The sequence below is a fragment of the Megalobrama amblycephala genome, linkage group LG14 (genome assembly GCF_018812025.1).
Source record: "Megalobrama amblycephala isolate DHTTF-2021 linkage group LG14, ASM1881202v1, whole genome shotgun sequence".
Taxonomy (NCBI): domain Eukaryota; kingdom Metazoa; phylum Chordata; class Actinopteri; order Cypriniformes; family Xenocyprididae; genus Megalobrama; species Megalobrama amblycephala.
This window is the reverse complement of record NC_063057.1, coordinates 5,433,226-5,445,858: the sequence shown is the minus strand read 5'-3', so window position 1 is coordinate 5,445,858 and position 12,633 is coordinate 5,433,226. Positions and strand designations below refer to the sequence as shown.

Genomic DNA, 12,633 nt, shown 5'->3' with positions numbered 1-12,633 from the left:
ACTGTGACCAAATTAAACCATGAAAAGTGGTTGTGTTTGCATGTTGTGAATGTATGTCCTACATTCATGCATGTCTTTCGGCTGATGCGATTATCGTAATTTATTAGGACATCACCAGCAAGAAAGAGAATGGATAGCATGTCCAGACATTAGCTATAATGTTAGCCCAAATAAACTGTACAGATCCACTATGGACACAAAAGCTTTCGTAAGAGACAGTTAGTCTCCTTTAGCACAGCTGTCTTAGCTTGAAGTCAGTGGGCCGAAGAGTGTGCTTTTGTGCCGCCCCGCTCAGGCGCTAATGGCTGTAGAGGTCTTTGCGCACACAAATAAAGAGCTCGTAAAACTTGCTGCCTCTTAACACACTCCAAAAAGACAAGGCTGTAAACACAAACGCACATCCACATTAGCTGTCACAGACTGCCCTTATCAAAAAACATGTAAATGTGACAGTGTGGAAACAGACACTGCGATCTCTGTCTATACACCACAGTCACTTTGAGCATGTTTGTGAGCGCAGAGCTGATAATTCACCTATCACAGTCAAGGAAACTGGCGTGTTGTTTACACACCTCATTTACCAAAGCTTTCATGCTCATTCAGCCTTCCAGTGTACAACATTCAATGTGAGTTTTATAAGTGGCTTGTGAACAACAGAACCAGATTATACTAAACAAGACAGACGGAAACAGGCTGACAACACATACTCGTTCACTCGACCATGTGTTCACACACATACAGGATGTAGTCAGGCAACACAATTCAATATAGGCTTCAGTCAGGCTGTAGTGAAGTGATTCAGTAGAGAATCAAATCAAATTAAACTTTATTAATTTCAAAAACATAGCAAGTTTTTGCTATCAATCCATTCATAAACATTACATAATCTTTTTTAAATTACCCTGCTATATTGCTTGCAATGTCTATCCAGTATTATAGTACAATACATTTTATAAGAACATGCAGAATTTGTCTTTTGTTCTTCACTTTTTGTTCACTTTTGTTCATTTTTATTTATTTATTTTTATTTTTTTAGAAAATGGCATTATTAAAGTCCATGTGACCCCATGGAAAGTCATTAAAAAAACACAGGTATATAACGTTATGGTTTTTTTTTACCTTATTTTTGTCTTGGCACAATGTGATATTTGCTAGTTATTTGATTTTATTATTTATTTTTACATTTTACATTATTTTATTTCAATGTTTGAGCAATGCCACCAGATATGAATAGGTATATAAATTCTGTTTTATTGTTTTGTTTTGTTTTGTTTGATGCTGTTTCAATATTTTTTGTATTGTTTGATACTGTTTGAGTGATAATACCAGAATTTATGTTGTCTATTCAAATTTTGTATAGCTATTAATTTTTTTTTATAGCTATTCGAACATGTTTTGTTTTGTTTTGTTTGAGTGATACTACCAGAATTCACTGATGTTGTCTATTCAAATTAGAAGTATATGAATTCCAACATTTTAGTTTTGTTTAGTTTAATTTGGTCTTGTTTAGTTTCGCTTCATTTAGTTTCTTTTCGTTTAAGATTTGAGTAATACTACCAGAATTCACTGATGTTGTCTATTCAAATTAGAAGTATATGAATTCCAACATTTTAGTTTAGTTTCATTTAGATTTGTTTGGTTTCTCTCAGTTTTGTTTTGTTTGTGTTACAATGCTTTTTGTATTTGATATTGTTTGATATTGTTTGAGTGATACTACCAGAATTTGTTTATGATATCTATTCAAATTATAGGTATATGAATTCCAAACATGTTTTGTTTTGTTTTGTTTGAGTGATACTACCAGAATTCACTGATGTTGTATATTCAAATTAGAGGTATATGAATTCCAACATTTTAGTTTCGTTTAGTTTCATTTGGTCTTGTTTAGTTTCGCTTCATTTAGTTTCTTTGAGTAATACTAACAAAATTAATTTATGTAGCCTTTTCAAATTATAGGTATATGAATTCCAACATTTTGTCACGGTTTGAGTTGTATTTTGTCCTGTTAAGTTGCTTATGTCTAGAGTTTGTTTTTCTTTGGTCACATGTTCCCCTTTGTTCTCAGTTTCCCGCCACTTGTTTGTTGTCATGGTTCCTGATTTGATTAGTGTTTGAGTTCAGCTGTGTCTTGTTAATTAGTATCGTTAGAGCTTCTGTTCACCTTGTATTTCAGCCCTGTGTTTGTTCAGTTCCTTTGCCAGTTCTCTGTTGTTCATACCTGGTTGTTCTGTTCTGTTTTTTCCAGTCAAGTATCTTGTTTCTAGTTCATTTCAATAAATCTTACACTGCTGCACTTAGATCCATCAATCTCATCCTTTGCTGCAACCAGCTGTTACACATTTTTTTTTAGATTTGTTTGGTTTCGCTTAGCTTAGTTTTGTTTAAGGTTTGAGTAATACTAACAGTATTCACTTACTGTATGTTGTTTATTCAAACTATAATATGAATTCCAAACATGTCAACTTGTTTTTTGTTTTGTTTGGTGTTGTGTTGTGTTGTGTTTTGTTTTTTGTTGTGTTGTGTTGTGTTGTGTTGTGTTTGGTTTTGTTTGGTTTTGTGTTGGGTTGTGTTGGGTTGTGTTGGGTTGGGTTGTGTTGTGTTGTGCTGTGTTGTGTTTTGTTTTTTGTTGTGTTGTGTTGTGTTGTGTTTGGTTTTGTTTGGTTTTGTGTTGTGTTGTGTTGTGTTGGGTTATGTTGTGTTGTGTTGTGTTTTGTTTGGTTTTGTTTTTTGTTGTGTTGTGTTTTGTTTGGTTTTGTGTTGTGTTGTGTTGTGTTTGGTTTTGTTTTTGTTTTTTGTTGTGTTGTGTTGTGTTGTGTTGTGTTTTGTTTGGTTTTGTTTTTTGTTGTGTTGTGTTGGGTTGTGTTGTGTTGTGTTTGGTTTTGTTTGTTTTTGTTTTTTGTTGTGTTGTGCTGTGTTGTGTTTGGTTTTGTTTTTTGTTGTGTTTTGTTTTGTGTTGTGTTGTGTTGTGTTGTGTTTTGTGTTGTGTTATTTTGTGTTGTTGTGTTGTTTTGTGTTGTGTTGTGTTGTGTTGCGTTTTGTTTGGTTTTGTTTTGTGTTGTATTGTGTTGTGTTATTTTGTGTTGTGTTTTGTTTGGTTTTGTTTGGTGTTGTGTTGTGTTGTGTTTGTTTTTGTGTTGTGTTGTGTTGTGTTGTGTTGTGTTGTGTTGTGTTGTGTTGTGTTGTGTTGTGTTGTGTTGTGTTGTGTTGTGTTGTGTTGTGTTGTGTTGTGTTGTGTTGTGTTGTGTTGTGTTGTGTTGTGTTGTGTTGTGTTGTGTTGTGTTATTTTGTGTTGTGTTGTGTTGTGTTTGGTTTGATGCTGTTACAATACTGTTTGTATTGTTTGATACTGTTTGAGTGATACTACCAGAAATTTCCAAAAAAAAAAAAAATGTTGTTGTTTTTTTTGTTTGTTTGTTGTTGTTTTTTTGAGTGATACTACCAGAATTCACTTATGTTGTCTATTCAAATTATACTGTAGCTACATTAATTCTAGGCATGATCCCCTTTAATGGTCTTCCAGTGTCTGGTGGTTATGGCCCTGTTAACGTTAGCTTGAGATGGGAAAATGTTTCAAACATTCAGCGAAAACCTTTTTTAAATTAAATAAAAAAAAAAAAGTCACAAATGGCCAGTGAGAATGACAGGCTACATAGCTGGAAAAGTGACGAGTGTCAGAAGAGTGGCAGTGGTGGTACTCCGAGACAGCGAGACATAATAGCACCACTGAGAGAGAGAGTTATGGGCTGCCGACTCCACAGAGGCAGGTTGCTGTGTTAGGGCTACATAAAACTCACTCATGTGTGTTACTGGTCTCCAGTGTCACGCTGTTACTCAAACCAACACACCCACAATGCCATTTATAGTGTTGTCAAAGTCTCAGCAATGGGCAAACACACATACAGACTGGACATTAGATTTATTCACATGATACTCACATCCAAACAGCTTTAAAAAGTTTGTCCTGTGCCTTTAACAATTTAGCCAATGCTACTGAGGGTTTGGATGACAGATATTGTTTTAATGTTCTTATTTCCATATTTTCTTTGCATCTGTTTACTGGTTTATTTGTGTGGTAGATGTGTTTGAAAACTGGAACATCAAACTACTCATTTAATCGGCATTCTTCAGTAGCCGCAGAGAGGAAATCAAGGAAAATCAGCTCCGGATAAACAAACACGGTTGCAAATACCTGAGCTGAGCCGGCTTTGGTTACGCAGAGAGGCGGAGCATGATGGTTTTGCAGATCCTTGTGCTTGAATGACTGTGTTTGTGTACCTTGTAATGACTGTGTGTGTTTATGTCTCTCTAGATGTGGACGAATGTCTGGACAACAATGGCGGCTGTCAGCAAATCTGCGTCAACACTATGGGCAGTTATGAATGCCAGTGCAAAGACGGGTTCTTCCTGAGTGACAACCAGCACACCTGCATCCACCGCTCGGATGGTGAGTCTCATCCTGCTAATACTGCGTGTTGTCCTTACCAGCTGTGACCAAAACAAACCAGGCATTTCGTTTTTCATCGGGCTGATTTGCTTCGCCTGCAATGGAATCTCATTAGTCTAAAATCACGCTCAGTTATGTGAATAAATTTGTGCCAAAATCATTGAATATAACTTTACAAGTACTGAATAAAATATAAAACTTTAAAAGTGGAGAAAGAATTACTTTAAAGGGGTCCTTGATTATGATTTCACTTTTTTAACTTTAGTTAGTGTGTAATGTTGCTGTTTGAGCATAAACAACATCTGCAAAGTTACGACACTCAAAGATCAATGCAATGCAAATGGCTGGTAGGGACTACAATGAGCTTCTTCCCAGGTTGGGGGCATTTCAAACCCCCAAATTTACATAAACACTGCCCCTGGGAACAGGCAACAAACGTGGTGTGGCCATGTTTGTCTGCTTTAGAGAAGAGGAAGAGTTGTTGTAGTAGAGTGTTGTTACCATGCCGTCATTTTACGCCAGACTGCTTCACAAACGAGGGTCAATTCAACGTTGAATTTGCACAAAAGATTAACATGACGGCACATGCTAGTCGATGAGTTGAATTAACTCATATAAATGTATCCACTAACCATTAAAACAATGTCCAGATACGTTCTAAAAGTTGTAACTTCTTCCTGAGTCTCTCCATCAGTGTCGACTCCGGTTTGAACAATGTAAGACTGAACACCGTTACTGACAATCCTCATTTTGGCTGCGTGAGATTCTCCAGCTTTGTTGTTGTTGAGCAAACGAAGCATGAACTGTTAAAGCTCCTCCCTCTTCTGGAAAGCAGCAGCTCATTTGCATTTAAAGGGACACACACAGAATATTATATTATATTATATTATATTATATTAAAAATATAACTTGATATTAACTTTTTGGACATTTCTTAAAGTTCAAATTTACAGTAACTTATGTTTGGTCTCTAAATTATTAAAACATTTTTTAATTATAAGCATGAAAAAAGGTACAAAAGCTGTCACTGGGGCGGTATCCTTTCAAAAGGTACACCTTTGTACTTAAAGAGTGCATATTTGTTCCTTAATGGTACATATTCAGACCCATTTAAAGCGTACCATCCCAGTGACAGCTTTTGTACCATTTTTTTTTTCTGAGAGTGCATATCATAGGTACAGTGGGTACGGAAAGTATTCAGACCCCCTTAAATTTTTCACTCTTTGTTATATTGCAGCCATTTGCTAAAATCATTTAAGTTCATTTTTTTCCCTCATTAATGTACACACAGCACCCCATATTGACAGAAAAACACAGAATTGTTGACATTTTTGCAGATTTATTAAAAAAGAAAAACTGAAATATCACATGGTCCTAAGTATTCAGACCCTTTGCTCAGTATTTAGTAGAAGCACCCTTTTGATCTAATACAGCCTTTTTGGGAAAGATGCAACAAGTTTTTCACACCTGGATTTGGGGATCCTCTGCCATTCCTCCTTGCAGATCCTCTCCAGTTCTGTCAGGTTGGATGGTAAACGTTGGTGGACAGCCATTTTTAGGTCTCTCCAGAGATGCTCAATTGGGTTTAAGTCAGGGCTCTGGCTGGGCCATTCAAGAACAGTCACGGAGTTGTTGTGAAGCCACTCCTTCATTATTTTAGCTGTGTGCTTAGGGTCATTGTCTTGTTGGAAGGTAAACCTTCGGCCCAGTCTGAGGTCCTGAGCACTCTGGAGAAGGTTTTCGTCCAGGATATCCCTGTACTTGGTCGCATTCATCTTTCCCTCGATTGCAACCAGTCGTCCTGTCCCTGCAGCTGAAAAACACCCCCACAGCATGATGCTGCCACCACCATGCTTCACTGTTGGGACTGTATTGGACAGGTGATGAGCAGTGCCTGGTTTTCTCCACACATACCGCTTAGAATTAAGGCCAAAAAGTTCTATCTTGGTCTCATCAGACCAGAGAATCTTATTTCTCACCATCTTGGCAAACTCCATGCGGGCTTTCATGTGTCTTGCACTGAGGAGAGGCTTCCGTCGGGCCACTCTGCCATAAAGCCCCGACTGGTGGAGGTCTGCAGTGACGGTTGACTTTCTACAACTTTCTCCCATCTCCCGACTGCATCTCTGGAGCTCAGCCACAGTGATCTTTGGGTTCTTCTTTACCTCTCTCACCAAGGCTCTTCTCCCCCGATAGCTCAGTTTGGCCGGATGGCCAGCTCTAGGAAGGGTTCTGGTCGTCCCAAACCTCTTCCATTTAAGGATTATGGAGGCCACTGTGCTCTTAGGAACCTTAAGTGCAGCAGAATTTTTTTGTAACCTTGGCCAGATCTGTGCCTTGCCACAATTCTGTCTCTGAGCTCTTCAGGCAGTTCCTTTGACCTCATGATTCTCATTTGCTCTGACATGCACTGTGAGCTGTAAGGTCTTATATAGACAGGTGTGTGGCTTTCCTAATCAAGTCCAATCAGTATAATCAAACACAGCTGGACTCAAATGAAGGTGTAGAACCATCTCAAGGATGATCAGAAGAAATGGACAGCACCTGAGTTAAATATATGAGTGTCACAGCAAAGGGTCTGAATACTTAGGACCATGTGATATTTCAGTTTTTCTTTTTTAATAAATCTGCAAAAATGTCAACAATTCTGTGTTTTTCTGTCAATATGGGGTGCTGTGTGTACATTAATGAGGAAAAATGAACTTAAATGATTTTAGCAAATGGCTGCAATATAACAAAGAGTGAAAAATTTAAGGGGGTCTAAATACTTTCCGTACCCACTGTATATCATATCATGCATTTTGACTTAAGTAGTTATAATCTTTTTGTTATTATATTTTATTAAATATTATTTTTTGAAAAGTGATGTCCAATGTACTTGTGGCACAAATCCAATCCCATACTAAAAGTTGTCATTTTGTCGTTAATGACGACAGAAGAATTACTCTGTGATGGGAGCTTGTCGTGTCCTGTCATTATCACTGTGGGTTCAGAACAGCCAATTCAGCAGCATCTCACTTCTGACAGTCTTGACCCTGGACTGAGCTGAGGGTCAGAGGTGGAAGTTGAAGGCTTGAACGCGCAGGCGGCCAGCGGGCATGTCTTTGTGTGTGGATGGTGCATGCAGTTCAAATGCTTGGTAAAGTCAGTTGTGACATGTGACTTCATGACGTGTGTGTGTGTAGATCATGCGACCCTCTTGTGCTTTCCCATTCTGGCTGTCAGAATTAACTAATGATGCTTCTCCATGTCGAGGCGGACACATTCCCACACACTACGCAAATCTGAGCGATTTGCACACATAGTCATGAATGAGAGTGGGTTGCTTCGTAATCGCATCTTTGATGTCCCTCACAATCATGTGTGGAATGTGGAGAGGAGTGTACGGCCCACTCCTTTTCATCCTCTCCTACTTTTTAAGGCTATATTCACTGTTTTTTCATATCGGATCTTTAGGATGTATTTATATGAATGTGTCTGTCTGTGTGGAACAACAGTAAAAAGTGATTTTTCACTGTTATTTACAACAGAGAGACTATAAATAGAGACAATAAAAACAACTTTAGGCATCATAACCACTCCTTTCCTGGTAAAAAATTTACTTGAGTTTCAAAAATCAACAAATTAGTTCTGTATAATATTGTAGCGACATGCTCACTTTCCTTATTTTTACATTTCACTGGGAGAAGATCGGAGAGGGAGGAGAATGATAGAGCCAGTCAGGAGCTGGACAGAAAAATATAGAATTTGAAAGGAGGGGTACAGAAATGCTCCATATTTGCTTTTGGTGAATCTCTGCTCCTGCATGTAGTATTTTTACTTCAAAAGCAGAACTTCAGTAAATACTCTAGTAGTGTGTGTTTTTATGTGAGTGCGTGGTGCATTTGTGTACTTGTCAGTAAACAAGCTAAATGGTTGTTTTTGTGGATAGCTAACTGATGTGCTGTGGCAGTCCTGGATGTCTCCGCACGCTACACACACACACACACACACACACTGCTCTATATGCCCACTGTAAACAGAAAGAGGAATCAGATACTTGCCACTGGAAAGACTTGGTATCTTTCTCAATTATGGTTTTTATGATGAATACTGCTTTTAGTATTTTAATTTATTTACTTTATAGTTTATTTAATTATATAGTTTTAGTACTATTTCAATTAAGCTATCTGACATACATATATTTACATATATACTTCACATAAGACAAAATAATCCTACAATAGTAAACAATTGAGGTACTTGTACACAATCACAAAAGGCTGTAAACAATAAGGTGTAAAGTCAGCCAATCAGCAAAATATGCAGTCAGTTGCCAGGTTTCAACCCACATATTTTGGGAATGGCAAGATGATGATAATATACGGTGCATCCGGAAAGTATTCACAGCGCTTCACTTTTTCCACATTTTGTTATGTTACAGCCTTATTCCAAAAGGGATTAAATTCAATATTTTCCTCCAAATTCTACAAACAATACCCCATAATGACAATGAGAAAGAAGTTTGTTTGAAATCTTTGCAAATTTATTAAAAATACAAAAAAAAAAACAAAAAAAAATTGCATGTACAGTGGGTACGGAAAGTATTCAGACCCCCTTAAATTTTTCACTCTTTGTTATATTGCAGCCATTTGCTAAAATCATTTAAGTTCATTTTTTTCCTCATTAATGTACACACAGCACCCCATATTGACAGAAAAAACACAGAATTGTTGACATTTTTGCAGATTTATTAAAAAAGAAAAACTGAAATATCACATGGTCCTGAGTATTCAGACCCTTTGCTGTGACACTCATATATTTAACTCAGGTGCTGTCCATTTCTTCTGATCATCCTTGAGATGGTTCTACACCTTCATTTGAGTCCAGCTGTGTTTGATTATACTGATTGGACTTGATTAGGAAAGCCACACACCTGTCTATATAAGACCTTACAGCTCACAGTGCATGTCAAAGCAAATGAGAATCATGAGGTGAAAGGAACTGCCTGAAGAGCTCAGAGACAGAACTGTGGCAAGGCACAGATCTGGCCAAGGTTACAAAAAAATTTCTGCTGCACTTAAGGTTCCTAAGAGCACAGTGGCCTCCATAATCCTTAAATGGAAGACGTTTGGGACGACCAGAACCTTTCCTAGAGCTGGCCGTCCGGCCAAACTGAGCTATCAGGGGAGAAGAGCCTTGATGAGAGAGGTAAAGAAGAACCCAAAGATCACTGTGGCTGAGCTCCAGAGATGCAGTCGGGAGATGGGAGAAAGTTGTAGAAAGTCAACCATCACTGCAGACCTCCACCAGTCGGGGCTTTATGGCAGAGTGGCCCGACGGAAGCCTCTCCTCAGTGCAAGACACATGAAAGCCTGCATGGAGTTTGCTAAAAAACACCTGAAGGACTCCAAGATGGTGAGAAATAAGATTCTCTGGTCTGATGAGACCAAGATAAAACTTTTTGGCCTTAATTCTAAGCAGTATGTGTGGAGAAAACCAGGCACTGCTCATCACCTGTCCAATACAGTGCCAACAGTGAAGCATGGTGGTGGCAGCATCATGCTGTGGGGGTGTTTTTCAGCTGCAGGGACAGGATGACTGGTTGCAATCGAGGGAAAGATGAATGCGGCCAAGTACAGGGATATCCTGGACCAAAACCTTCTCCAGAGTGCTCAGGACCTCAGACTGGGCCGAAGGTTTACCTTCCAACAAGACAATGACCCTAAGCACACAACTAAAATAATGAAGGAGTGGCTTCACAACAACTCCGTGACTGTTCTTGAATGGCCCAGCCAGAGCTCTGACTTAAACCCAATTGAGCATCTCTGGAGAGACCTAAAAATGGCTGTCCACCAACGTTTACCATCCAACCTGACAGAACTGGAGAGGATCTGCAAGGAGGAATGGCAGAGGATCCCCAAATCCAGGTGTGAAAAACTTGTTGCATCTTTCCCAAAAAGACTCATGGCTGTATTAGATCAAAAGGGTGCTTCTACTAAATACTGAGCAAAGGGTCTGAATACTTAGGACCATGTGATATTTCAGTTTTTCTTTTTTAATAAATCTGCAAAAATGTCAACAATTCTGTGTTTTTCTGTCAATATGGGGTGCTGTGTGTACATTAATGAGGGAAAAAATGAACTTAAATGATTTTAGCAAATGGCTGCAATATAACAAAGAGTGAAAAATTTAAGGGGGTCTGAATACTTTCCGTACCCACTGTACATAAGAATTCACAGCCTTTGCCATGACACTTAAAATTGATCTCAAGTGCCTCCTGTTTCCACTGATCATCCTTGGGATGATTCTCCATCTAGATTGGAGTCCACCTGTGGTAAATTCAGTTGACTGGACATGATTTGGAAAGGAACACACCTGTCTATATAAGGTCCCACAGTTAACAGACAGAAGACACTCCTCAGTAAAAGGCACATGACAGACCACCTGGAGGACTCACAGACCATGAGAAACAAAATTCCCTGGTCTGATGAAACAAAGATTGAACTCTTTGGCCTGAATAGCAAGCGTCATGTCTGGAGGAAACCAGGCACCGCTCATCACCTGGCCAATAACATCCCTACGGTGAAGCATTGTAGTAGCAGCATCATGCTGTGGGGATGTTTTTCAGCGGCAGGAACTAGACTAATTTAAATTAATAATATAATAATGTAAATTAGATTTACAAATTTGATCGAAAAAAACAGCTTGTAATTTCAATTGGTGCCATTAGTTGTTCAGAAATGAAACACTGTACCTTTAAGCCCACGAACAGTTTTCCTCATCTTCCTTAGTCTCTCAGTCAGACACACTGATTACAAACAGGCAAGCTTTCACACGTTTAATCTCACCCTAAATGAACCTCTCACCTTCCTTCATCACCCTCACTCATCAATAGTGTGTGTTTGGGAATCTGTGTGTGTGAATGTGTGTATGTTTCTTGTTTACAGTTCGTCTGTCACCAGTATGGCCCATTGGCTCGTGTTTAAGACCTATGTATACGTGTGTGTGTGTGTGTGTGAGAGAGAGAGAGATGTGTGGTGTTGTGTGTTTACAATTCTTCACTCACCAGTGCGTCCTACTGGCCTGAGTCTAGCGCAGTGTTGTGTGTCTGTGTGTGTGTGCGTGTGTGTGTGTGTGTGACATTGGCGCCGTCTGTCTGCTGTGGAAAACTAGAGCTCTATAAGAGGCCATGTTCCTTTGACTAAGGCTTCTGTCAGTTCCATTGACCTGTGTGGGTCACTGTTTTACTGTAATGTCTGCTCTGTATGTCCATAACAGCTCATATAGTTAATGAAAGTTTTACAGCAGTTGTCATGGTCTATTTATGAATATGCATGAAAGGAATAATCATATGCATGAAGCATCTGTACAAAATCTAAAAGCAATCTGTTTATCTGTCTGTCCGTCCATACCTCAATATGTCTATCCATCTGTCCATCCATCCATCTGTCTGTCTGTCTATCTGTCCTTGTGTCTGTCCATCCATCAATCTGTCTATCTGTCAGTCAATCTGTCTATTCATCTGTCTATTTCTCTATCCTTCTGTCTATCTATCCATCCTTCAGTCTCTCTGTCAGTCAATCTGTCTATCCATCTGTCTATTTCTCTATCCTTCTGTCTATCTATCCTTGTGTCTATCCATCCATCAGTTGGTCTATCTGTCAGTCAATCTTTCTGTTGGTCTGTCTATCTATCCCTAAATCTATTTATCCATCTATCTCTCTATCCTTCTGTCTATCCATCCCTAAATCTATATATCCACCTATCTGTCTACCCATCCCTCATTCAGTATATCCATCTGCCTATCTGTCTGTATCCATCCATCCATCAATCTGTCTGTCTATCCATCAGACTGTCTATCTGTCAGTCTGTCTTTTCTGTCCATCTTTCTATCCATCCTAAAATCTATTTATTCACCCGTCTGTCTATCCACCCCTTAATCTCTCTATCCATCTGTCTGTCCATCCATAAATCTATTTATCCACAAATCTATGTATCCACTTGTATGTCTACCTCAACCTTTCTATCCATCCGTCTGTCTGCCTGTCTGTCTATCCATCCATCCATCCATACATACATACATACATACATACATAATCAATGTGTCTATCCCTCTTCCTACCTGTCTATCATCCCTCACTCTGTGTATCCATCCAGCTATCTCTATATCCTTCTGTCCATCCATCTATCCATCAGTCAATCTATCC

At 38.8% G+C, this 12,633-nt stretch overlaps 1 protein-coding gene across 4 annotated transcripts in view; it reads left to right on the top strand.

Moving 5' to 3' along the window:
- The window catches only part of scube1 (signal peptide, CUB domain, EGF-like 1), a 101,546-nt gene that overhangs the window by 31,202 nt on the left and 57,711 nt on the right, over positions 1–12,633 (top strand). For all 4 annotated transcript variants that reach the window (XM_048157190.1, XM_048157192.1, XM_048157191.1 and 1 more), the window contains exon 4: positions 4,310–4,444. In XM_048157190.1, the coding sequence (XP_048013147.1) occupies positions 4,310–4,444 (135 nt within the window). The remainder of the gene's footprint in view (positions 1–4,309; positions 4,445–12,633) is intronic.